This window comes from Brugia malayi, assembly GCF_000002995.4.
Source record: "Brugia malayi strain FR3 genome assembly, contig: Bm_v4_ChrX_scaffold_001, whole genome shotgun sequence".
In the NCBI taxonomy this organism is placed as follows: domain Eukaryota; kingdom Metazoa; phylum Nematoda; class Chromadorea; order Rhabditida; family Onchocercidae; genus Brugia; species Brugia malayi.
This window is the reverse complement of record NW_025062479.1, coordinates 4426273-4452944: the sequence shown is the minus strand read 5'-3', so window position 1 is coordinate 4452944 and position 26672 is coordinate 4426273. Positions and strand designations below refer to the sequence as shown.

Below are 26672 nucleotides of genomic sequence, written 5' to 3'. Positions count from 1 at the left end.
ATGTTTTCGCAATTAGCAGTTAATTGGTTACGAATACCGTTGCTACTGCTCCTGTTACAACAACCACACTGCTGTTCATCAACTGAACAACTAACACTCGAGTAAATTTTTAGTTTTCTTATCATAATTTTGTTCCATATTGTTATCCTAAAATCTAACTCTAAATTTCATGTTTGATGATTTCGTCCTTAAATTTACCAGTCAAAGCTGAACTTTTAAAGTTAATTGAATTTTAAAATTGTACAGTATGCAAAAATGGGCTGGTCTTTTGAGCGAGCATCTGCAGGAAATGTTTAGTGGTGCTACAAGGGAAAATGATATCATTGCGGTATGCTTTCCATCTTCTCTTTTAACTTTTGCATTTTCGTGTTGTTATACCGCTATTTTATACAGAATTGATTTTCTCATAACAGGACCATTACAGATGTATAAAAATTACGGCGAAGTTGAAATATTCGATCCTCAAAAAGAGCTTAAAAGGGCAAAAAATGCAGTCGAGGCATATTTGAAGCGACGTGCTAAAGTTGCATGGGTAAATTTATTTTCAAATTAGGAAAATGTGCAGATGAAATCAGCAGTGAAGGTTGACCGAAAATTATTATCGAAAATTCAAATTGTTTAAAACGAAAGGACCAAATTAATGTAGCAATGCAGGTAACCGTATTGAATGTTAAATTTAATTTAAATTGGAAGTGAAATTCAGGAAGCGAAAGTATCCTTGGAATCACGCAATCTCGCTAATCTCACTGAGCACGATGTAAATGATCCGACAAGCACGCATTTCATACGCTTCATGGCTGCCAAGCAAGAAACTGATGCTGCCCGAGTGTATGTGCACGATCATACCGCTAGTGTTATCGAGGTAGCTTTCCGGAATTTGTATCCCTGAACTTATGTAAAACATAAATGGAAATTTGAAGATATGAAATCAGAATAATCCAGAAATCAAATAAAGGGTCTTTCACTCTTTCCATTGTTCATTCATTGCAAATTCACATCAGTATATTTCTTGAAGACTGCATGTCTCATTTAATTCTCTCTTATTAGTCTTCTTTCCTCAGTGTTTTTTTGCAGGTAAACAGCACACGACGGTTTAATTTAACACCGAATGCTAATTTTTATGGAATTTCAACTAGTTTACTATCTTCTGCTGTTCATGTTCCAACACCAGTTTATGACCGAAGTAAGAAAGTAGCTTAGCTAAATATTTGAGAATTAGAAATGCTTATTGTGTGAGCAGAATTCTTCCATATTCTGATGTATTTTGAAGAAATCAATACGTGTTGCAATAAATCTCCTCATATAATCGTTTATGATATATGCTTCACCCAACTTTTTGACCCTTCTTGCTGATGAACTTAATCTTTTCACATTTTCCCTTCTTGATGTGATACTTATTTTTTTTTTTATTTAAAATTTATACAGAACCAAACAAACTACGGTTGAAAAAATCTGCAGATCCGGAAGTGTTGTTGAAGATAGACTGGTCTAATATCGATCATTTATACCGAACAAATCAGGAAGAGACGCATGACCTCGCTTTTCAGATGTTTTGTTCGGAGTCTGGGTTTATGCGTTACTATCCAGGTAGATTACATATTTATTTGGTGTAACTTATCGGCAAATTATTATTATCATTTTTTTTTTTGGGATCATATCGTCACTTTTGGCATATTTTGAGCTGTTATGGAGATTGTGTTCATCCTAAGTCAAATTTCATCTTCATAAATAATCATTTAATTTTACAGCAGTATCGTGGGTATGGGACAATCGTGCAGAAAAACTTGATTTATTTGACTGCAGAAGTACGAAATGGTAAATATGAAAATTTGTAAAAATCATCGTTTTCCACGTTATAATATGATTGTTTTTATTTGCATTTGCACAGTATTTATATTGTATTTCTCTCTTAATTTTTATTTGAATAGAAATAATTTCAACTTTTACATCGATATCTTTATTCATTCTATAATTTGAAAACTTCTGTGATTTTCACAACAGTTATTTTTGGTTCTGTGTTATTTTCTGGTGGAGCGTAAATTTCTGCTGTGTTTCTAGGTACATAAATGCTGCAACGTTGTCGAAAAATGTAATTATAATGTTAGATATGTCTGGCTCAATGCTTGGCCAGAGATTCGAAATAGCCAAACAAACTGTGGAAGCAATATTGGAAACACTCTCCGACAATGATTTCTTCAACATATTACTTGTCAGTACTTTTTCACACATTTACTTCAGGGATTAGAATTTATATGGGTAATTTTTTTTCCACGCTTTTCTTTTTGGTAATAAAATTATTCTGCAGTTCTCAAAAACAGTTGGTTTTTTGGATGAATGTAGTGAAAAGGCTGGGTTATTGCAAGCGACAGTTCGTAACAAGAAGGTATTTTTCTCATACATTTTCATTTTTCCTTTTCCGTTTTATCAGTCCCTTTTAGCAACATTTCATCTTTAGTTAAATTTAGCGGTACAGTCGACGAATTATTTTTATGTTTGATTAAATGTTTAAAAATTTCATTCCAATATTGTATTTGAGTCTAAGAAGATATGTTTGTCATAACTGAATGTTTCAGATGTTACGAGCTCGACTGAATAGTATATCGTCGGAGGGTAAGGCAGAGTATGAGAAAGGCTTGATTAAAGCCTTCGAAACATTGATGAAAGTAAGTTTTCCTTTCATGGAAAATTTTTTTGTTAATTTGCAAACAAGTTGATTTCGCTGCCCAGTTTCTTTTTTTTTTTTTTTTTTTGTTGCTTTCGCTTTATGTTTTATGCGCTTTTCATGAAACCGCTTGAAGCTACAAGAACAAAGCTTACGTCTTACGCTTTTATAAATAGTTTATATGTTTGTCACTTTCAAACTATCTTGCTAACCTTAAATTATTAACTAATGTTACGTATTAAATTATGCTTGTGTAGTGTACTGAAGATAATCTTGAAGATGAGTGAACACAAACTTTTTGGATACAAGTAGATTCCATATAATTTGTCAAAATGCTCTTATTAAGTTAACCTAAAAGGGATATTACATTGTTCGTTTCTGTTTTTTGTCAATTTATTGTTGTTTGCGCTTCATCCACATATAGCTTCCTGGATCAGTCAATTTCACGACGCCTGAAGAATTGGCAGTGCGTCGAGAGCTAGCTGGTGGTGTACTACCTGCTGATGTTCATTACATCGCTGTTCAAGATCATATCCTTGTGATCCCGAATCATCTTTATCAGGCAGTAAGTGCAAACTATCACTAGCTGTGTTTGGTACTAAAAGTGGCATAATATTTGTACAAGTTTATTCCTGAAAGGTAAAAGTAAGCCGCTGACTACTGATTTTTCGCATGTACTGCTTTCCTTGATGTTTGTTCGTATTACTTGCGAACGCATAGGCGCTTCGTAGAAGCACTTTAGCTTTAGATTACAAACTGCATTATCGTACTTAAGAATGTATGAAACTTAAATTTTAGCTGAATATCAAGTTGGATAATGCATTGAGTTTAAAATAATTGGGAATTTTACTTCCTTTTGGAATTTAAAATCTAGATGAAGCAATAAAGTTGCGTATTTTTGCATGATCTAAAAGAGCAGAAATGACTTTCAAATTTCTCAGATTCATAGATGCTGCTATTCCATAGTGAAGAAATGGACGGAAAACAAAAACGAAAAAATTGGAAATTTTTTGTGGAATTCTAAACACTTAGCAATACCTCACGAAATATCGGTTTTGTATAGATAATATAAAATTATGGTTCTATTACAGATGCATAATTATACGGGAAAAAAGGCGCAGTTTGGTTGCAACGACATCATTATGTTAATTACTGATGGAGCACCCAGTTACTTCAAACAGATCTTTCAGCTATACAATAAAAATAAATCGGTGAATGGCTTAATCATTTCAGTATTATCTATGCGATATTACAGTAACCTTGTAGAGTTTCCAGTTGGTTATCTCATATCTTGGATTGAGGTGCCAGCTGTGAATTCCTCCATACATGAATGATGATTTTAGGTTCGTTTCTTTTCATTTCTAATAGGGGAAGAAGCAACAGATGTGGCACAGGTAAAATGGATGGCTTGTGAAAACAAAGGTTTCATGGTGCATATAAGTAATTTGGCTGATGTACAAGAAAAAGTTCAGGTATCTAAAGTTACTTAAACTCTACGCTATTTTTATCCAATTGCAGCTGCGATATTTGCAGCCAATATTAAATTGATTAGGGACTTAGATTTGTTTTTAAACAAAAGATCCCCTCAATTCATAGCTTTTTATTATCTACTTGTTTATTAGTTTTCGTCAGAACCGAATTATCCGTTATTTACTTGATGACTTGGCTAGTATTATTTCCATCAACCAATACACTAGGGAAGTTTAAATATTTGGAAGATTTACCTGATTTTTAGCATTACATTAAAGTAATGAGTCGGACAGTCGGTAAGCATGGTACAAGTTTTGGTGAAAGAGATGCCATCTGGAGTGGTATATATAAGGAGCGATTGGTAAACTTGATCTTGTTTAACTTTTTATAGATATGTTTTATGACAAATATTCATGTTGTTCACTTACTTAAATTTTTTGAAATATTGACGTACCCTCAACTTTATATTGAAACATATATATTAATAGGAATATCTGAAAAACCATAGTTTTTGGCGAAAATGTAGGAAATTTACAAAGAAATAGATTTTTGAAATCCTTGTGGATAAATAGGTTTTATTTTTTCCAGCTAACAATCAGTCAAAGTTCAGTGAAGAAAGTAAGTTTTAATTTTTATTATTTCTAAATCTTGCATTGCAACTTCTCTTTCAGTTACTTTCATTTCTCATGAACTGATTAAGCTATGTTTCATTCATTTTAATAGCTGTATTTTCTAGAAATCCCGAATCAAACGTGTGGATCCAAGGGTTAGTTATTTGTCATATTTCAAAATTTTATTTTGATGATATATATCACAGCACGATTTGCATCAGTTTGATTTTTCTTGCCCGTGTTGATTAATTAGATCCTGAAGACTTTAAAGCTTATTGACTCCAAGTATATGCGAGAAAGTATGTTCATAATTTATGATGATAATTAAACTATTTTTTTTTTATTTTATCTAACACTTATCTTTGCTACTGTTAATTTTCTCAACTTATTAATCTTAAGAGGTTACCGTCGTGTTTCTACTTATTTTTAGACAGAAATGTTGGTTACAACAGTGAGTTATCCTGTGATCCAAGGTGAAAAGTTGATGGGAGTTGCCGCCGTTAGTGTACCAGTCACTGAGTTAGCACAACTGGTTCATATCATAAATGTATGTTCCATTCTTGAAAAATAATTTTAACTTACATATGGCATATACCTATCTTCTCGATATGCGGTGTAACGTAAAAGAAGTGGTTTCTTGTCTTTTTCATGAAGTCCATGAAAAATAATATCGACCGGAGTAGTGATATTGGTAAGTTCAAACCTTCTTTCTGTTTAGAAAAAGCGTTAATTTACAGTTTGGAAGTCAAAGCTATGGATTTATGCTGGATAATAATGGTTATGTGATGTTCCATCCACAAATGCGCCCTCTAGTAAGTGTAAACTACTGCAAGCGGAATGACTGGAGGAACACCGTCCTCATTAGTTTGATATGGTTTTTATTGCATCTTTTATAAGTGTGTTTTTCAGGTAATCATGATAAAAAGAAGAAATCCTATTTATATTCGATTAATTTTTATTCCAGTGTAGATCAGGTTTTATAGGATCCGGAAACAAAGCAAATGAAATTGAATTATAACAATATCGATATTTTGGAACTTGAAGTACCTCAAAATCAACAAATAGTTAGTTTTTCATCTACAGGTTTATTGGCAAAATTTGTATCCTTAATACAATAGGCTTGTTCTGGATATCTTCCGCTCTTCTTACTACTCTTTTTTAAATTTAATTTACATATCTATTGGCAGTTTTTTAGTTAAACGATCATTTATCAGTGAAGAATCGTTTACAGTACGATACTAGTGAGGTAAAATTCAACGCCATTGATGGTTTCTGTCTGTACAATTAGTTGCATGCCATATTTTTCCTGTTTGTAGTTTTTTTTTTTTTTTTTTTTTTCTTTTGAATATTATGAGTCTATCTAACTGATTTCATGAGAGCTATTTTGAAAAATTTCCAAGATAATTTTCAGTCAAATGTAAATTCAGTATTTTGTATTTCTTTTTCTTTTGAATTTTTCCTGCAATCCTTGCACTCTGTACTTGTGCTTTTGCTTGTTTTTGTTTTTGAGCGAGGAATATATTGTCCGTTTGGCTGTTTTTTTTTTTTTTTTTTTTTTTCGGAATTGCTTATTCTTGAAGAAACAAATTTTCATGATGACATAAAGTAAAAATTTTGAAAAAAATAAGTTATTAAAATCATGAAATTGTTTTGGACTTATTTGACATTTTTCTTTACATTTTATGCTACACACTCCATTGGTTAAATTAATTGCTTATTTTGAAAACAAAAAGTTTTCATTTGACATTTCAGATGCGTAGTTCAATGATTAATTGTGATAATGGCAATGCGTATACTTTGGATATATTATATGCAACGACCAACTTGGTAAGCCTATTCATTTTTTACTAATTAATTGTCTAATAATTCGTAACACTGGCTGCAGGAACGTGTGTACCGTCAATCGAACAAATATTATTCTCAGTGCCTGAAACAATCGCTTTTCACGTATGTCTTTTTTGCTGAGCTTAGGAATGGTAATAGTTTTGAAGAGCGTCTAGATCTGGATAATCAGAGATGGTTCTTTGATTATAAAAACGTAATTTTTCTTCTGTCAAGACTCGAAAGATAAATGTGCTTGTGTGACAGCGGTCAGTGTCATCCTTTTTCTTCTATCTTTAAACTAGATATAGAGTTAAATGGTTCAAGCAGCATATCGCCTCATCAGACTGATTGCAGTATTGGATTAGCAGTAGCGAAGGGTGACGAGAAACGAATAAAACCAAAAAAAGAAATAAACTATGGTGATGTGAAATTATTATGGTATGATATGCCAAACTGGTTGATGCATCCCACCTGGTCTGATTTCTTTTTTTTTTTTTTGGTTTCTGCCAATTATTTCACGTTATTACTGAAAGTTTACTTACTAAAATGCAACCGTACAAGCTGTTCGATATTATTTATATTCATCTGTTGTTGAGCAACATTTCATTCTTTAGGCGTTATTGTTTACTGAACAATCGCGACACGCATTTAACTCCCGAGGCTGCCTTCCGTGAGTATGTCCGAAAAATGCGTATAGATGGGCGTCTGCCCAAACATTGTGAATGTCGAAAGCCTCTCATTGACCGTTTTCTGTTTGATATGAAGGTAACAAATGGTTTGACAAATTTATGGGATATCAACTGGAAAGACAATAAAAAGTAAATATAAAGATCCTTCGCAATTTCCACGTTTATAGCCCATCATTGTTTGAATATTCTTTAGCTAGTAATTTATATCAGTCTTCTTACTTACTTAAAATTATCATTTAAAGCTTTTATTATAGAAAACAAATTCATCTTGTTTGGTTTGCTACCGCTTCGGGTATGATAAAATATTGGGATGAATTACCAGATGGATTAACAAATGTTAATCCTCATTTGCCACTTATGATGACATCAGAAACCGCATCAGTACAGAAGTCAGCAACAGTTACTATGGGTGCTCAAGCAATGCCGAGGCAGCAAATGTTTCTTTAAAACAGTATTCTAGGCTATTTTAGTTGGCGTTTCATAAAAAATGTTGCAAATTAGTTATAGCTCATAGAAGCTGCAGAGTTGAGGCGAGTATGACATTAAAAAAGACATTCTCTATAAATAAATCTATAAGTAAAATAAAAATAATTGTTGAGAAATCAGTAAATTGAATATATGAAATGATTAGTTTTTTATTCAAGTTGATGCTCTGTATATGTTCAGCTAAAATTTTTGAACTTAAATCATTCCTCTTTCCAGGAGCTATCAGCACTTTATTAAAGACTTAAATCGTCGTTCCAGTGAAGATCAGTACTTTCAACGCAGCGTTCGTATGCCGGGGCGTTTGGTTGTTGATGTAAATAAAGAAAGTATGTATCACCAAACTTTGTTAGCAGTAAAAAATGTTTCCGGATCAGACCATCTATTAAAAGCATTATTTAGCCTATCTTTGGTATCAAAAGGAGACGCAATCAGCATACGGTCATCCAGAAAATGTTTCGCTTCTTCTAACAGTCACTAAAGCACTTGATATTGATGGTGCATTACTTGGTGTAGTGGGATTGGAACTGACGTTAGACTGTATGGCAAAAATAATGAAGAAATTTGGTTGTGGGCCACAGGTGAACGAATCGTGCTTTACTTTAATTTAGATTTTTTCATTTCAAAGTAGGATTTACAAATTCCTAGAACAAATTTCAGTTTGTGGAAATTTCTCGAAAATTACAGTCTTTGGAATGATATTTTATTGAAGGATGAGCGCCGATGGTGTTTTCTATTGGATGAGCATGCATACATTGTTTATAGTAGTTTAAATACTTCTATAAGTAGCACTGGTGGATTTTCTGGAGGTGAAGCAGGAGTCCCGAAGAATTTCGATTTGTTAGGACGCTGGTTTGGATCGGTGAATCGAATTACAGAACGGACAATGACGCTACTGCTGAGAAATAACTATTACACTGAGTATGCTCAAAAAATGTCGATAAATGTTTATAGTATTCGATATTTCTAAGGTTTCGTATCACTGAGAGGAATATTTCAGCTGAGTTTCTACCTAAAATTGTTTGGCTAGATTAGATTAAATTAAAATTGAATTATCTAAAAGACAACTGAATTTTTTTTTTTTACAGAACAACTTATGTTGATTATCAAGCAATCTGTAAACAGAATGAAATGGTTATGTATACTGCTGGTGCTGCTTTTAGAGTAAGATGTAATATGTTAACTATCCAATTTATGATTATGTAATGTATGCATGATTTTAAAAACTCAAAATTGAGATGTATCTTCCAACGTATCTGAGAAGCAAAGCAAGGACTATATATATATATATTTCAGGTCAATGCAATATTTGGGTCGTTGTTGCAGATTTGGAATCGACTGTTGGCATTATTGCAGAATTTTGCTATTGTTCAAATATTCACATCATTAATACATCCTTACGTTGATGGTTTGATTTAAACATTTAAGTTTAGATGTAATTTCTATTACCAGACCATTGACCCATAACTTTATATTAAACTTCGACAAACTCACTGTGTATTGTTATTTAGCCGTAGCCTTCCTTTAAAATTGCATCTTATTATTTTAAGACTTCAAAAATATACAGATATATGAGTGAGTGGGATTAGTATGAAATCTAACCAAGAAAAACATTTTAAAAAATGCACCACATCCTTCAGCGTACACTGCAACGTTTACTGGTGATACCGACACATTTTCATGTGATAAAGCAACGAAGTACTATTTGGCAAATTGGGGCATAGAAAATTGGTCAGGTAATGGGTCGAGATGGGAGATGCCTAAATCGTCAGCACTAATTGCTGATAATTTAGCCGAGCGCCCGTGCAAGCATAATCCTGCTAAATGTGCTGTGTAAGTTAAAAGGCTGAATGTTCTTTGTTTGGTGTGATTTTTTTATGGAAACAATTTATAATAATGAGCTAAAAAATCCTTTGCTTCAGAAAAATGTATGCTCATTGGGTACCAAATACCAATTTGCTGTTAGTTATTATTGTGCAGAGCAATCCGGTATCGAGTTCCTCTGTTTGCTATGATGAAACGCGGTGTCCTCTTTCAATACCACCAGAATTTATCACTACATTCAAGCAGGTTAACATTCTTTCTTTTATACTTAATGATTCGAGTTCTAAGACCAAAGAATAAAGATTAATGGTTAGAAAAATAATCTAAACATTTCAAGAAATTTTTTAAAAAACTTTTAGTGAAAGTGATTTTCACTTACATTCGTTGGAAAAATAGTAATTTAATTATCGGTGCAAAAAAAATACAGTGCTAAAAATTAGATTGCACATTAACCAATTAAGATTTAGCACTTAATTATTTGCAGGTGGATAACGCTTCAGATAAACAGCGAGTAATCTCAAACATAAACGTTGTGGATTCATTTTCCGAAGATATTAGCGATAGGAGATGTCGACATGTCCATGCAAAGCAACGTAAATCGCCATCGAAATGTGTACATTCTAATGAGGTAAAGCTCACTAATTTAAGAAATAATCTATAACTTGAAATTGTTGAACTGCACCATCAACTTTTAGAAAAAGTAATTTATTTCTCCAAACTGGACTTTTCTTTTCAGTTTTTATTTACTTTTTTTTATTTTCAATTTTAGGAAATGCAACTACTTTCTGCTAAGTTTTTGCTAATATGTCATGGTTTCATTCTACTTAAGAATAGCTTTTAAGAATTTTTATCTTTCTGGTGATCAAATACATAGTTGCTTTTTTTTTACAGGATGAATCGCAATATCCATGTTCACAAACGGCATCTCGTTTGGTGTCGTTTGATACGGGAATTCCTTTACTGGTTGCTATCATTTGTAGACTAGCATATTCATATTATGATTTGTCAGATTATTAGAAAATTTGATGACGAATATTTCCATCGACGGTATTTATTGCCCGATGGGAAATGATGTCTTGTAATGAGGCTCATTTCATCAGTTTTCCTGTATTTTCAGCGACGGGTATGATGTTTAGCAGGATAGTCTCTAATAAAATGGAACCTATAAAAGTCAAGTTGCTAAAGCTGTTGTTGTTAAACATTATTATGACTATTATTATTTGTAAGGTGGAAAAATCCTGACGAACACTGAGGTGGTTAGGTTCTACGAGAAGTATAAAAACCATTCCACTTTTTGTTACTAGTTGTCATCTGAAAATGTATTAGCAATGCTGAGAAAGCATTTGAAAGAATGACGTATTCATTGTTACTAGTGAAATATTCTAGGAATTTTGCCACAGGAAAATAAGATAACTATTTCCTTTTTTTACATATATCTGGAATCATTTTCGAATTGCTAGGATAAAGGTTACCAAATATTACTTTTTTTATCCTGGTTCCGACTTTACTGAAAGCATAAAATGTAATCTTCGCTGAAGTTTTGTAAACTGAAACGACAACTTTCATGACTGAGGTCCAGATTTCTATTTTTCAACTGAATTTCCTAAGTAGACTATAATAAATTTGCAACTTTTACCGCACCACATGTACTTTTTGAATTGTTTAATATGTTTCATATAATGATGATACTAAACAGTTCTAAGCTCAATTGTTAAATATGATTCGAATACGCGTTTAATACATTGATTACATACTTTACAATTACCAATATCGGTTTTCACTTTAACTTCAAGTTCTTTTTTTTTTGCTAGCAAGACAAAAATTAAAACGATAGAGCTCTTTAGTCCCGCTCAACTATACATAAGAAAACTATACATGGGAAGACAGTGATATCCTGTTTCTATGAAAAGTCAGAAGATTGTTTGGATTGAAATTAAAGCTGAGCCTGACGCCGATATTTGGGTTAGTTATTGGCCTTCTGTCAATTTAGCAATTTTGCATATCACTGAGGACAGCAAAGTAATATTCTATTGATAATTACTCTTTCAATGAGTGGTGGAAGAGGAATTGGTCGACTATTGCTCGGTGAAGTATTGCTCCATTTCCTCTTTATCCGTTTAATTGTATTGGCAGAGTGAGCAGCCTGAAAGAGTAATAGTAATGAGGGATTACTGGAGAGTAAGTTGGCAATTCAGCATATAACTCGATCAGTTACGGATGAAAAAAGGCTGCTGTTTCTGAATCCTCCATTCAGTTGAAAATCTAAGAAAGCTTCCAATAACAACCAATTTCAATTCATATCCATCCATTTCTTTAAGCCTCTCTTTTCCTTACCCCTTGATCCACACTCTTTCCCAGCTTCCTTGGCTTTTTCGCTATCGCTCCCTTATCTTACCCATCCACCCATCATTCGTTGTCCTAAAATTACCAACAACTTAGTTTATTCTTGAACCAACGATAACATTTCGTCTTTTATCATTGATCCAGTGATAATCATCTCTTTTTTCCTTCCCCCGCTATTCTTCCTCTGAGTGTTTATAATAATATTACAAGGTTGTCATCAGTTTTATGTGCACGATGCAAATCGATTAAAACTGGAAAGTATTTCAGAATTGTTGCAGTTTTCTTTTCAATATTGTCTTTAAAGAGCGCTATAGTTAATTATTTTGAAAATGAGAATGATTAACTTTTCATTGTTCACATTTCATTAAAATTGAAATTTATTATATTTAGTTCTATTACATATCTGCCATGTGATCTGGTGCTGCACACAAACACGGATAGGATAGAATGGAAAAGCAAGAGAATGAAGAGTTGTAGCAATATCGCTTCTGAATCATTTACTCCATCACAATCTGCCAGGTCGACATTAACCAGATGACATTGAAATTCGCAGTCTTCATTTCTCTTTTTCGTGAGAATGTGAGGTCATCAGAAAAAGTGATTAGTAAAGCATTCTTGCTTGTTTTTCATTATCTGCTGGCAATCACTTTTAACGTCTCTTGTGTTTGTTCTAAATGGTGATTGTAACATCTTTCTGTGAGACTCCTTCAATCAATCTAATCCAGTTGATCAAGAAAATTCTTAAAAGATCAAGCTTTTTGAAATGTTGCACTTAACAAGAAATCAACCGAAAAGTTCATTTTCCTGTCTACTTTGAAATTAAGTCTGTGGACAACTTGAAATAGTAGGCTGAAAACTTTAAATCTACCTAAACTTCAAAAGCAGTAAATATGATTTGGGCATTAGTTATAATTTGTTCCAGTTTTTTTTTTTTTTTTTTTTTCAGGAAAAGCTAAAAGCTATTCAATGAAAATGTAATTTTAGCTTCGGCGTACGTTACAATCATTTTTTGAATGGAAATGAACCATTCCTTTCTTTCTGCTTAAGACGTTATTTCATATGTAATAGTGAAACAAAAGGATTATTAAGCAATTTTGAAAAGTTAGAATAAATTTATTGTTCTTAAATATGCATTCTTCTAACTTTGAGATCACTTGACCAAAAACATAAGTTAGAAAGAAGAATAACTCTGCAAGTATTTCTCAATTCTTTCGTAATGTCGAATGTACTATAAATATAAACAATAAGGGGAGAAGGAAAGAGACGCATAAAGACTAAAGTCGTAACACAGGAAAGGACGAGTTACAGCAGACCCATGCTTAGAATAAATGAAATGTGAGGTGGACAAAGTCTGGTAACAGAGTTGTGCTGTTGGACATATCTTGTCGTTCTCGAATATTGGATATATCTCATTTCTCGAAATTTAGTGAAGCGAACAATGCACAGACAAAGCAAATGAAAAACTGAATGGCTTCCATCTATTTTGTTGTTCTTAAATATCTATTCTTCCAACTTTGAGATTACTTGACCTTATCTTCCAAAGATATAACATATCGTAATGAAGATAGAAAATACATATTGCCAATAGGACAAGCTCGGAAACATATTGCTATAGGACAAGATGTTATCCAAATATCAAGGATCAGAAAGAGTTGAATGCGTGAACTAAGCATTCTTAAATGTGGATCTTATTTCCTTTATATACCACATCAAAACAACTGAGTTTTCTGGATGACTTGAATATACTACAAATAATTTTACAAGAATTACAAGTACATATAACCACCTGGAAGTACTGTGGATTTCAGTTAACTACAACCTCGGAAATATATTACCACAGGTCGAAAACATTGACAGGAGAGTAAAATATATATATATATATATATATATATATATATATTCGGTTATTCTAATTTAACTTATTAATTTTTTCAAAGATCTCGAAAATTATCATGACAGGCTTCAAACTAATGCAGTGAATTAAGAATTATTTAGATTAGTACCATAACAGTTCTTGCTTAATTGTTCATGAGTAAAGCAAACAGATAAAGGAGTAAATGTTGTAAATGTCGCAAGTAAATTTCATTAGTATTTATGCCGTGAGAAGGCGGTATCTCAAAAAGGCTGTAATTCCACAGCGAAAAACGTTAGAACCATCATAAGAGTATGAGAGAATATAAATACTTTTATGGTCCTTTAGGTATCCCATTATTGCGCAGAGAATCTGGATTTATCTCTTCTCTTCCCATACTTCTATCCCTTTTCATTAAACCTATGCTTTGCTAGCTTCCAAGCTGATATATTGGTTATCAGTTATTCCTATCTATGTACATTTTTGTTTCCACCTGCTGGAGGAGAAATATGTTTCAGTGTCAACCACTAATTCACTTCCTTCACATTCGGTTATCTGTGAAATGAATCAACTTTTTAAATGGACTTACAGTTTCAGTAAAGCAGATTTTTTTCCCCATAAAGCAATTTAGGAATTTTAGATACTCTTAATTTTGACAATTATATCTTGAAGCGCTACTCATACTGTAAAAATTGCTATAAATTTATAGCAAAGTTTTAGAAACAAAACTTGGAAGTTTTTATCGTTTTTTTGGCGTTTTTTCAATAGCTAATTAAACATCGAAATTTTAAGATATCTTTAGGGATTGGTTTGGTGGTGAGTAGGCCTTGTTACTGCTTTGCTCTCGAGTATGTGCTACTATCACTACTGGCAAAAACATAGTGAAGCAGATGTTTTCTAGAAAAGTTGATTATTGCTGTCTGTGATGCTCCTCTGTTTGTGTGCTTTGGTACATTCACAGCTGATACAGTTAGCGCGTATGTTACATTTCAATTTTATCAATTCCGTTTTTATTTTATTTGAAATAATTGTCAAATAGGTCGATAGAAAATGTTGCAACGTAGTTACGTACTTTTCCTGATCTTGTATCTGATGTAATTCAATCGGGAAGAAAATAATTGAAATTAACTGCGGGTCACCACATAAAGAGAGGGACTTCAGCATTTCAATCATTAATTAATTTTAAGGACAGAGAAACTGAGACTACATGCTATACCTATTTCTATTGAGTTTCTGTTCTGAAAGACATTTCTATTAAAACATTATTTCAGCTTTGTTTTAACTGTAATGTATCAACGCCTAATCAATTTAATATAACCATCTTGCTGAATTTATGAAGAGTTAAGGAACATTGGTCAGATATCGAGCATAGAATTTCTAATGTAATTTCAAAAATAATGAAAGAAATTGCTTACAGATGTATCGAGAATCCAATCACTATCATCATGTTGAATTGTAGATGTAGTTCATATTTATTGATTTAGAATGAGATAAGGTTTGCTCTTAGGAAGAAGAGCTATCTGTTTTTACTGTAACATAGTTCATTTTTTTTTTTTTTTCGAAATTCACTATGGAATTTTGAATCGAAACAAAAAAATCGTCAAAAGTAAAAGTTAACTTAGAACCAGTTAGACTTGAAAACCTGCAAAAAAAATTCCTGAATTTTAAATTATTCCAAAGTTTATTACATAGCTTAACAAAAAGTTTTTTACGATAAACTGGAAAAAAAATAGTGTAAGTTGAAGGGATACTTTTGACTGAATGGTTCTATCTATCATCCCTCTCCAACTGTTCGTTAGCTGATGGACATATTCCTCTTTTTCCCCTTTTTCTTATCTGAAGAAAAATTCCTCTTTTTAATTACATTTGCGACTAATGGATATACATTCATTTTGAAAGGGATTGAAAAACGATTTATTTTTTATCAAGTCTAATATTTAGCATTAACTTCAAAAGTATATCAAAACTTACATGATAATGCTGATAACATGAATACAGCAATATATGATAATGAATCCGAAATTTCTCATATTTCCTAAATCTGAAAGTAGCCAATTGAAAAAATCTTCACGTATGCTATCACAGGTATTATTACAGGAAACAATACATAAGTTTTACTGTGACTACCAGAAGATAGCCATCACTTGGTTGTTATCCTCTTACCAGTACTTCTAATATGACTAAGTTCATAAATGTTTTGAAACCATTTCGCTCATATTTTTCTTGGGACTCAAATCACACATTAAAGTTCGTGAGTTTGTTAACTCCTTTATTTTTTGACAAATACGAAAATTTCTGAATTCACTGGCTGCCAAAAAATGCTACATATATTTTTAGGAGTAATACTCAAATAGTCTATTTAAAAAATGAAGCTATTCTCCCGTTCTCTTCTAAAATAAACATATTCACTGACCGTGAATCACTGTTGAAAAAAAAAAAGCTTTTCTAAGAAGAAAAAGAAAAAGAGAAAGATGAATGGAAAAGAGCATATACTAAAGAAATATCGTTGATATATTTGTCTAGTAAATGTTCAGTTATCTTCTGTAATTGTTTCGTTATTGTTAGTTATGGATTGTCTCCAAGGTGTTTCTATATTATCCAACATTGCTGCATATAATGCATCCACATACTTGAAATATCACATAATCTAATCGTTTTCTTTCTCACTGCAATGATTCCCAAGATGCTATGTTCACGCTTTTAGTTACAGCTTTACAAATACTTGAATGAATTTGTTGGACCAGAAATAACGTCCAAAATTTCGAATCCTGTACTGTTTTTCCGGTACCACTCAGTAGTTTTGCAATAAATTTGAAAAAATTGGGAAAAAGCCTTTAAATTCTAAGAGTTTGAGCAATATTTTATTAGAAAGCAATATTTTGTATACTGTTGTTTTCCAATTATTTTATCTGATGCATAAAAGTTTTTGAAACAGGATTGTTATTTACTGAGTGGTTTGTGGACAGGAAAATCCGAATTGAAAAAAAAAAAAAAAAAAAAAAAAAAAACAGGACGTTTGAAATTAACAAAGAATGAAAGCCATTTCATTTCGTCTTTGCAAGACAAAAACGGATATTTTTTCCTGTGTGCTTCTTTCAAGAAAAAGAAAAGAGTAGAGGTCAAAGATTTGTACTGGTAAATAATTCCATTAAAATATATTTATTTCTTAGAGAAAATCTTCATATTTGTTTAATGTGATGAATTCTATTTCCTACCGTAACGTCTATCGCTTATAGAAAGTACTGTAAGATGCTTTTGCGACAAACAAAACTGTGAAGATTCGCTGATTTGTACAGGCGAGTTGTGTTTGATTGGATTCCGCAGTGAAGGTATCGTTTTCATTTTGATGAAACATACAAATTTATTAAAATTTCATGGATTTTATTGTTTTGCAGTATTGAATTGATTTGTTAGTCTTCTATAGATAGTCAGGCACATATGGAACAGCTATGTAGCAATGCAGGTGATGCAAGAGATCTGGCAAAATGTCAGCACAACTGGAACGGATGGCAGGAGGTTCGCATTTTTGTCACTAAGTCGATTTCCGTATATTTGTGCAATAGACGTGTGTTAACTGGAAAGTCTGCTGGGAAAGATTAGCTTGTAAAATTGCTCCACTTCCTATTATTTTCAGGTTTGTGCTTGCGAAGAAGATTTTTGCAATACATTTGCATACTTACACGGTTCTATTGAAGAAAGCACTGATAATGTGGCTGATTCACAACCATTAAATCTGGTTGAGGTAAGGGAAAGGGTAGGACTTCTAAACATCGAAGTGACTGGATATTGAATCACTGCAAAACTTTTCTGTACTGTTTGAGAATGTTTCCGTCGATGATTTTTCTCAATTTACTACTCATCTCACGGAGTTTATAAACCTTCCTACCTTTTGCCAACAAAATAAAATGATTATGCATTTTCAGAAAGAATCATCGATAGGTTCGGTAGGAAGACATCGTGGAAGTAATTTAATTATTCTGTTAGTAATTATCCCACTGTCAGTTGGCGCTCTGGCTGTGTGCCTTATTTTTATCAATTACCACTGCAAGATGTGTTGAAAATTATTCTCACTGTGCATGATGAAATTACCATCGTAAATTCTACGAGATCATACCATGATCTATCTCAATGAAATCCATCATATCAGACGTTGATTTTATGTTTGCCTGTCCTTCAGAACTACCTACTTTTAATCAATAACACATGCAATATCTTTTCTGTTTCAGAATATGGTTTAACAAGAGTTCAGGCTGAAATTGTTTATAACTCTGTGACGGAACAATTGAGATTTCAAAACATTTCTAAAAGTACATCATTTTGCATAATAAATGTTTCACTGCTCGTAATGATACTTTGAAACTGACTGACTGAACAAGAACTGGTTTAAACTCACTTAGTTCACTTCATAAAACAGAAAAATCTGTTAGATTTTTCTCAAAATGGTTTGACAATGATGTAGCTTGTGTTGTAGTGCATTGCTGTAGATTAGTATGAAATTACGTCCGAAATATACATATAAGGTGGTCATTTGAATAAAATGCATGAAAATGCGACTATTTAGCAAGCATTAATTCTTTTATATAATAGATACGATTTGAGTATGGTTCAGATAATGTTTTCCTGATCTCCGTTTTGATCAATAAGTGTTTCAGGTTATATCGCGGTTTCACTTATAATAAATTCATTAGCAATAGAATGCATCGTTTGCTTCTTCCTATTTATGATTAAAAAATTCTAGATTTCATAGCATCCCCATACACTGCTGGCTATTTCGGCTTTTTCTGTTGTTGTCGTAAATTCTTTGAGATCCAATCCATCCCATCCTACAAACAACAAATAAATTCATGCGGTGAATATCAGCAGCACTAAACGATATCAATTTATTTCTTGTGTGATAATAAGAAGATATGTTTTCATGTCTTAACTAGTAATCCAGTAATATCTTCTGTGTAGTGAGACGAAAAGCTAATATAAAATTTTGTAATTACTTTGTATCGAAAATCTAATCACTTTCGTAGTGTTTGAAAAAAATGAAAATATGCTGATCTGCATGATTTTCTTGTATTTCTATGGTGAAACTATTTATTTTAAATGAAAATGATAGATACCTTGATACCCTCACCAGTAACAGCAGAACATGCCTGAATCTGCCAAGACCTGTCACGGATTGATAACAGATGTAAACCCTCTGCTATTTCATTTGCTTTGGCTGCTGTCGCCAAATCCTTTAAATTTAAAAAATTATGAAAGAAGCTTCTGCAGAAAGGAATATTTTCAACAACTGAGTTAAGATGTTTATAATATAGCCAAAAAGACGAAGGAAAGATTTGCATAATTTGAATGAAGTAAAGAATTTCCTGAGAAATCACAAAATTTCCCCAGAAAATTAAGGGAAAGTGAAAAGCGAAATATAAAACGCATGAATTTCTGAGAGTCATATTTGGACACCTTCTGTTGGTTATACATTGACTGTGATCGTTAAAAAAGCTTGTTAGCCCACAAAATAGAGTTCACGACCTTCTTTTTAGTTCAGCTTACTTGTTTATTAGCATAAACCAGTAGCGGGACATTTTTGAGTTTCTCTTCATCCAGAAGTTCAAAGAGTTCCTGCAATGCAGTAATAGGGGCCTATTCAAAATCCATTATACTGTACAAAAATTTTGACAGTATTAATTGCTTGAACTTGGAAATCCTCTAAAAGATCCCTAACCTTGAAGTAAACTTATAAAAAATACATCAGAAACTCTCTCAAATCTGCCCTTCCAAGCGAATTTTTTATAAGGACCGATAATGCCAGTATATCAAATACTCATCTGCATTGGCAACACCGAAAATAATTGCAGGCCATATATTCTAGCTATTATGCTACCCTATCTCACAAATATATTATGCTACATTTTATGATGACTTTTTGTCCACTATTTGATAACTCTAAAAATTGTTAATCCAAATTTAAACTTTAGGCATATATATCACAGATTGGATATATCAATTATGGGATGCGTTACTGACGAGGTAAAAATTTAAAGAACTGATCATGAATACTTTTTACCATGCCTGTTTCATCAAATCGTTTACGATCACAACTGTCAATTACATATATCTGAAAAGCGATAATACTACGAATGTTAATAAACAAGCTATTAAAAGTAGAACTAGGAAGTTAAATCTTCAAAATTTCACTTAGAAACTTTCATTTCAAGAAAAGCAAGTCAATTTTTTTCTATGATATTACCAAAATATCGGTATTTTCGAAATAATTTTTCCAGTATGGACGAATCTTTCGTTGTCCTCCAATATCCCATACGTTCAATTTCACGTCATCTGACACTACGCTTTTAATATTGAACCCCTAAAACACTAAATTTTAGGATCATACATGAGATTACCGAATGATATTACTACAAACAAAATGAGCTCTTATCTAAAAAAAATCATGGACTGCACCTGCGTAGGTGTAATGTGTTTTATATCTTCCGAAGCTAAATTCTTTAATATTGTCGTTTTACCGGCATTGTCCAAGCCTGAAAAGAATGCAAAAATCTGTCGAAATGTCAAGTCGCTTCTTCACATACGAAAAAAAATAAAAAGATCAGTCTGGAGCACATGCATGACGTGTCTGACATATTTGCGTAATGTGATATACTGAATGAAACAATCCTGCGTATCGCATAAGACCTGAAGAGGGTCACCGCATCGCAAAATTCATGAAGAAATCTAGATCAGAATTTTCCATATGGACAGAAGTGAGCAAGAAAAATGTTATTCAGAACTTTCTAATTTATAAAAATTGTTTGTGAAAAAAAAAAGGAAAATCACCAAGCAACAATATCCTGAATTCTTTCCCTGGCTGATTTTTGAATTTTCTGATCAGTCCAAGCAAGCCCTGCAAACAGTGAGGAAATAATTGAGATGGTTTATTACAATTTACCCAACACATATTATAAATAAGCTACAGTAGTTACCATTTAATAATTCAAAAAGTTTCCTGTGCAATTCCGGCAAGCAGATGATTGAAAGAATTTCCAGAACAATAGTGTCTGGTGCGACTGAGTTTTTCGCTCAACAGAGTACTTTCGGAACTTGAAACAGATTTAACGGAAGTTGCAGTGATAAGAGCACTAGGTTTTGTTATGTTGGCAAAATGCAAATAACAAGTTTATAGAGCCAACAGCGCAGAGTTACCATAGTGATGAGAAATTGAGCCTTACATAGTAGCTTTCTTTACAGAATAATTTACTTAACGCATTTCACATTTCCCACGGTTCTAGATTTTATCACCTAGAGATCAACGATGAACGCTGTCTGTAATATTCGACATGCTTCCTTTCAATGATAAGCAAGCCCATTTCGGCAATAAGTGTAGAAACAGGTATACATTCTTGCACATGAAGAGTGTAGCGAGAGACAAAGAACTGAAATAGATTCAACTCAACTAAATTAAACTAAATTCCCGTAACTCTCAGTCACATCACAGATTTGTTTGAAGAGGTGCCGAACAAAAAATAAAAGACTTTAGGGACAAATAATGTACACTGTTTCTACTCAACGGGTTATTGCTTTCATCTTTTAAAAATATATTATTTCTATAGAAATGAACGGTCAGAGATTTAAATTTCATGCGCAATGAATAGGTACTTTTTTGAAGTGTTCCTTAGGACTATAACAGTCGGAAACTAGTACAGCAAATCCGGAAAGAAAAGAATTTGCGCCAAAAATTTGAAGCAAACAGTATATCTTACTTTGGAGGTATTTAACTAATACCACTGAATGTCTCAATGGATTTTTTAGGTAGGATTTAAAATTTTAAGCGCTAATTTCATGAAACAGAGAGATGTGTTCATGATTCCGTTAAAATTATTTAGCTCAAATGTATCGACAATACAGTAATACTAACAGTAAAATTACGTAGCGACAAGACCTTGCAAGTAACGAATGCAAACTAAACGTAGAGGTAGGAAATCTTTAAAGTATCTGCCTACATTTGTCAGAACTTTAATTTTCTTAAAAAAAATGGACGCTATTATAAGCAACATTCTGATAATTCTAAGAGAACAAATCTTTCTAAACTAACGAAAAAATACTGCTACAACACTGCCACACTTTTCGCTAAAATGACTAATTAAAACTAATAACAAACATCAACGTATCTTGAAAAACATTATCAATGACTGTTAGTTTGAGATAAAGAAAAAACTCCCCAACATGGCTGATAAACACACTCAGCAGAAGTATCAAATATGAAATATGAGAATCCAGTTAATCATAGACATTTGTCTCAGGATCCGAATAGTGAAAGATAGGTGAAGTAAGGAGAAGAGATTATGCCACATCTTAAAGTTCTCAGACCAAAGTCACATTAACTTCACAATCCTTTACTCAACACTTATAATTCGAGAAATCTCAATGCATAAGCGCTTAGTACATAAAGAACACAAGCATTCAAATTGATAAGATTAATGGATATTGATGATTAAAAAGATAACGGCTTAAAAATACCATTTCCTGAATATAAAGTTTTGTACATGCCGAAAAAACATGCCGTCTTTCCAGGCCAAAAATGTTTTTTAATCTAAACCTCCAGACCTTGAAATAATAAATCCAATCAATATGTCAATAAAATGTGCCAGTACACTTCAACTATTAACCAAAAAAAAAAAAAAAAAAAAACAAGAAACTATTCTGCAGAGCGAACTTATTTCAGAAAAAAGATGACAAGTCGCATATTTACGATATGCGAAGTATTATTATGAAAAGTTATGCTGTAGCTGAACTGGCAGAATATTACTCTATATTTACCAAATGAAATAAAAATTACCCTCAAAAGTGAACTATACAGCCTCTGAATTTATAAAATCACTCTGAAACAATAAATCACATCAGTAACTTGAAATTGCATCTCAATCGCTGTACATGCAAAAAAAAAAAAAAAAAAAAAAAAAAAAATCCAGAGGTTTGTTGTTTTACAACTTAAAGCTCTGAGCTCTCAATTCTTTACATTCCAGTAATATATAGAAATAATGAAACATAGTAAGGGCACAGTTGGTAAACAGATACAGAAATTCCTGACACTGAAACTAACTGGCTGTGATGAATAACAGAAAACGATATAAACTACACTTATATGAAAGAAAATTAAACCAGAAGAGCTGTAACTAATCAAAATAAATAATTTAATATAATGAGAATGTTTTGCTATTTGCCACTGCCAGTCACTCACGAACTATAAATCTATAAAATGCTTTCAAGAATTCTTCTTATTATCTCTTCGATCGCCTGAATGCCTACCATGCAATGCTGTACCGTTCTGAAAGTCCAATTAACTTTTAACGAGAATTCTGATTTACATCTGGTAAGTTTATACATAAAAATAATTTCTAAGGAAGATTTATTTTCCAGTAAAAATCAGATGAGCATACATTTAAATAGGATTTACACAAAGAGCTTTCCTTTCGTTGAAATGGGTATAAAGAACAAATCAACAATATAACCTGGGTTAATCGATGTCCAATAGCAACAGCACGGTGCATACTTTCTTGAGTCAACGATGACAAGAAATTATACCATGCCCATGTAACCGCATCGTCAACCATAACACCAACTTCCCTCAAATTACCGCTATATCTTGAGTAAGCCCATATACCAAGTGAAACAACAGCTGAAAACCAATTCCAAACGCTATAGTTCACAAAACCTAAGTTGTTTCATATGAAATAAAAATTGGTTCAGAATACAAAATATGAATAATTCAATGAAATAAAATTCAAAATCTACTAACCAATACAGAGCGCAGCAGAAAATAAGCCTGCAATGATATCCAAACCAATTAGTTGGAAAAATTCTTGCAGCACATAATCTACAATCATAAATGTTACCAACACAGCAGGTGTTCGCATCGATTTGAACAAATTCTTACTGTTATTCACTTTAATAAAACTTTCGTATTGCTCCTATAAAAATTTTGATTATGAATATGCTAATAGAAATTATTTTACAAATGTGCTTTCGTGAATAGTTCATACGCCCCTTTCAGAAATATAAAAAGAAAACATGCTTCGATATCAATATCCAATCTTTCCAGGAACTGTTCAGAAAATTCTGCGCCACCCATTTTTCTAGTTGCTTTGAATAGTTTAATGGCCTCTTTGTAACACCGCTCATGTTCTGCTGCCAAATCTGCTGAACTCATGTAAGGTGCATCACCACCACATACCTGCAGAACAAATTCTAATTGAAAAACGGATTCGAATTCATAAGCTTGTGCACAGTTAAACCAAAAGAACCTAATCTTAAGTGGAGACACGAGAAAAAAAAAAAACAGACGACTACATATTAAAAAAACTGTCTACCACCAAAAAATGAAAAAGCTCACATCTTCCATTCTCCTGACATAATGGGCTTTAGAAGTTGAAACTGCTGCCAAATTATTTGCCTCCGCAGTAGCCTTCAAATTAATTAAACCAATCGATTTTGATCTACTTCATTCACTTTGGACTTCATATCCTCAATACGTCCAACTTTTAACTAATAAATCTTAAAGTAAAAAATAACAAACCATCAGCATTGATTTTGGTTCTGGCAAATCTTCTCCTTGAAATATTGTCATATAAGCCTACAAATAATATACGCACTTTTTTGTTGTTTACTCATACCTTCCTATACATTTAAAAATTTTAATTAAACGTAGAAAATAAAACATTCACCCTGAAGTACTCCACCAGTTCACGACAAGTTATTTCGCGGCCATTAATTCGCTTTAATACCAAATTATTGCAGTCCAGCAAACGCGGAACAAAAGAACGTAACTGCTGTTGAAATTCATTTTCAATATCTACAACTTAATGCCTTGATTTCAAAAAACTTGACCTTCGTTACTTGAAATATAAGCAACAATTTTAAAGTTCAAACACAGAGAAAAATCAACGAAGTGGGACTTTCGTCCCTACCAAATTTGCGACAGAGACCAACTAAAACACTTAAGTACAAAAGGATTTGCAGAATAGCGAAAAAGATGAGAGATGAACACAGAATAATTCGTAACAAGGGGAGGAATTTTTGACTCATACCACTTATTTGTCCACGAAAAACTGGGTTTGTGGAAACACGTAGCCCAGGATGGGGCATCAGGAAGCATGATATCTGTTCAAAACAAGAACGTATATGCTTCCGTAGTTGTTGCAACTCCAAATGTTGCTTCTCGGAAACCTATAAATTGGCTTTTCTTATTAAATTAGCTCCAACAAATTTTTGAGAAATAATTAGAAGTCAAAAAATATGTTACCTACCTGTAGACGACGTTCAAGTAAACGTTCACCGCCCTGGAAGCCATATTCTGCTTCGTAGGGGAAACTCCAGTCTCGCACCAAGAATAACAACGACTAAAATTATGAAGTGAATTATATTATGAGGTAATATTCTGACTCAACAAATTCAATTATGACGATAGAAATTCAGTATTGTTCTCCCACTTGAAATGGTTTAGCTGATGCGTTTTCCAGTGCCAGCCGACCGTATTCGGTAAACAACTGTAAATGCTGCAAATCATCCTCCTGCACATTTTGACTCAAATTATAAATCTGCAACAAAAAAATTTAAGCATGAAAAACAAGTTTTCCTGAAACTATAATTAAAAACCACGGAAAATCTCTTTGAACAACATATAAATGATAACAATGTAAAAATTGAAAAGCATAAACCTGCAAAGAAGAAATCATTGTTGAAAGGGCAAAAATGGTAGCACAGTCTTTTACGGTACTCTGACTATCAAAAGCTCCCTGAGTATCCATTAGTATAACAGCTGTATCTTCACCGTCCCGATTGCGCATAATAAATGGTCGAGACCATACTAAAATACCACTAGTTTCACGCTCGCTACCTGAAAATATAAAAATGAGTTTTTATTTATTCGTCTACCAAACCACAAACCATCTCCCAGGTTATCCACTTACCTCCACGCCAGCTAAATCCATCCAAATGATCACCACCATAAATCCAATCACCAGAGCGTCGCTTTTCTTCGGAAGCTTCCAAATAACGTAAAAAGAAATTCAAAAGGAAACTTTTTCCTTTTCGAAACGTGCCCGCCACGCTGATTACAGACACCTGCGTACAAAATTATACTTATGTAGGAATAAAGTTTTATTCGACCTGTCGCAACATATCATCTTTTACATGGCGATGAATCTTAAAGATCCTAAATTTATCTAAATTATAATGAAATAAATGCATTTAACAGGAAAATACGACAAACCTTATGGAAATAAGAAATTAGTTTAATAGTGCTAATTAGTACTTATATAATATTTAATTTTATTTAGATTGTCTACAGCGTACCTTCTTGTCTATAACATCTGAGCTTAAAAGAACTTTTTCCAGCGCCGCCTCATCTAAACGAAATTGGTGTTGCTCGTCAAGAGTTTCAATAACCTGCACTGGAGCTGGATGATCTGGTAATGGGAACGATTTCAATACCTGTTGAACCCAAGGAAGAAATTATTGAACGATGTAACATTTTGCAAGAAAATCATAAATAAACACATTAATAATATACTTGCAGATCTACAAAAGAAAAGAAGCAAATATGGAATATACTCAATCTTGAATTTTCTAGACTTTCCAATTCAATCAAAGAATGTATACCTCCTCCACTACTTCATTACTTGACTGCCCAAATTTGGGGCTGGTTACTACACTGCTGCGGTCACTTTTCCTTTCCCAATTTGGTGCAGCAGTGTTGAATTCTGTTATCAGTCCTGCCATTTCTAGTGTTGATGCCTTTTTCTCTTCTCTGCTCTTCTGAAAACACCTGAACTTCGCAAAATTTTTTGTCCTATTTCAGTTCTGCGAAAATAACGTTCGACCAATAATAGAATGATACATAGTTGTCTAAACTCAGTGAACTATACTGATGCACA

At 32.7% G+C, this 26672-nt stretch overlaps 4 protein-coding genes across 10 annotated transcripts; 2 read left to right on the top strand and 2 right to left on the bottom strand.

Annotated features, from left to right (window-relative positions):
* On the top strand, window positions 1–10580 carry Bma-unc-36 (Uncharacterized protein; the record flags this gene model as incomplete). 4 transcript variants are annotated; one of them, XM_043073607.1, is made up of 34 exons in its annotated part: window positions 1–101; window positions 247–328; window positions 425–532; window positions 704–862; window positions 1075–1183; window positions 1459–1587; window positions 1749–1815; window positions 2059–2209; window positions 2306–2383; window positions 2574–2663; window positions 3087–3227; window positions 3754–3873; window positions 4006–4134; window positions 4398–4493; window positions 4721–4750; window positions 4869–4898; window positions 5174–5290; window positions 5481–5555; window positions 5727–5807; window positions 5939–5989; window positions 6496–6570; window positions 6629–6690; window positions 6922–7041; window positions 7182–7385; window positions 7511–7693; window positions 7959–8068; window positions 8142–8320; window positions 8452–8660; window positions 8828–8903; window positions 9036–9147; window positions 9380–9572; window positions 9662–9809; window positions 10048–10191; window positions 10455–10580. In XM_043073607.1, the coding sequence occupies 34 exons, from the start codon at window positions 1–3 to the stop codon at window positions 10578–10580; spliced, it is 3885 nt and encodes a 1294-aa protein (XP_042929541.1). The 4 variants fall into 4 exon arrangements, with proteins under 4 accessions (XP_042929541.1, XP_042929540.1, XP_042929542.1 ...); XM_043073606.1 differs by lacking the exon at window positions 3087–3227; XM_043073608.1 differs by lacking the exons at window positions 1–101; window positions 247–328.
* A 4103-nt stretch (window positions 10581–14683) lies between these two features.
* Bm2080 (Uncharacterized protein) lies at window positions 14684–17816 on the top strand (the record flags this gene model as incomplete). Of its 2 annotated transcripts, XM_001899408.2 has the most annotated exons (5): window positions 14684–14735; window positions 16995–17087; window positions 17183–17274; window positions 17393–17500; window positions 17682–17816. In XM_001899408.2, 5 exons carry the CDS (start codon window positions 14684–14686, stop codon window positions 17814–17816), a joined length of 480 nt encoding a protein of 159 aa, XP_001899443.2. The 2 variants fall into 2 exon arrangements, with proteins under 2 accessions (XP_001899443.2, XP_042929539.1); XM_043073605.1 differs by lacking the exons at window positions 14684–14735; window positions 16995–17087 and having other exon boundaries at window positions 17197–17274.
* A 708-nt stretch (window positions 17817–18524) lies between these two features.
* Window positions 18525–20698, bottom strand: Bma-arl-3 (Uncharacterized protein; the record flags this gene model as incomplete). Its single annotated transcript, XM_001899409.1, has 7 exons — window positions 18525–18581; window positions 18867–18983; window positions 19297–19365; window positions 19811–19861; window positions 19994–20110; window positions 20206–20282; window positions 20578–20698. 7 exons carry the CDS (start codon window positions 20696–20698, stop codon window positions 18525–18527), a joined length of 609 nt encoding a protein of 202 aa, XP_001899444.1.
* Window positions 20699–23002: 2304 nt separating this feature from the next.
* Bma-atln-1 (Uncharacterized protein) lies at window positions 23003–26517 on the bottom strand (the record flags this gene model as incomplete). Of its 3 annotated transcripts, XM_001899410.1 has the most annotated exons (14): window positions 23003–23065; window positions 23250–23416; window positions 23537–23708; window positions 23813–23971; window positions 24131–24202; window positions 24314–24370; window positions 24462–24589; window positions 24825–24963; window positions 25044–25136; window positions 25227–25334; window positions 25455–25633; window positions 25707–25860; window positions 26092–26229; window positions 26398–26517. In XM_001899410.1, the coding sequence occupies 14 exons, from the start codon at window positions 26515–26517 to the stop codon at window positions 23003–23005; spliced, it is 1749 nt and encodes a 582-aa protein (XP_001899445.1). The 3 variants fall into 3 exon arrangements, with proteins under 3 accessions (XP_001899445.1, XP_042929538.1, XP_042929537.1); XM_043073603.1 differs by lacking the exon at window positions 23003–23065 and having other exon boundaries at window positions 23377–23416; window positions 23638–23708; XM_043073604.1 differs by lacking the exons at window positions 25707–25860; window positions 26092–26229; window positions 26398–26517 and having other exon boundaries at window positions 25455–25583.
* Window positions 26518–26672: the final 155 nt, after the last annotated feature.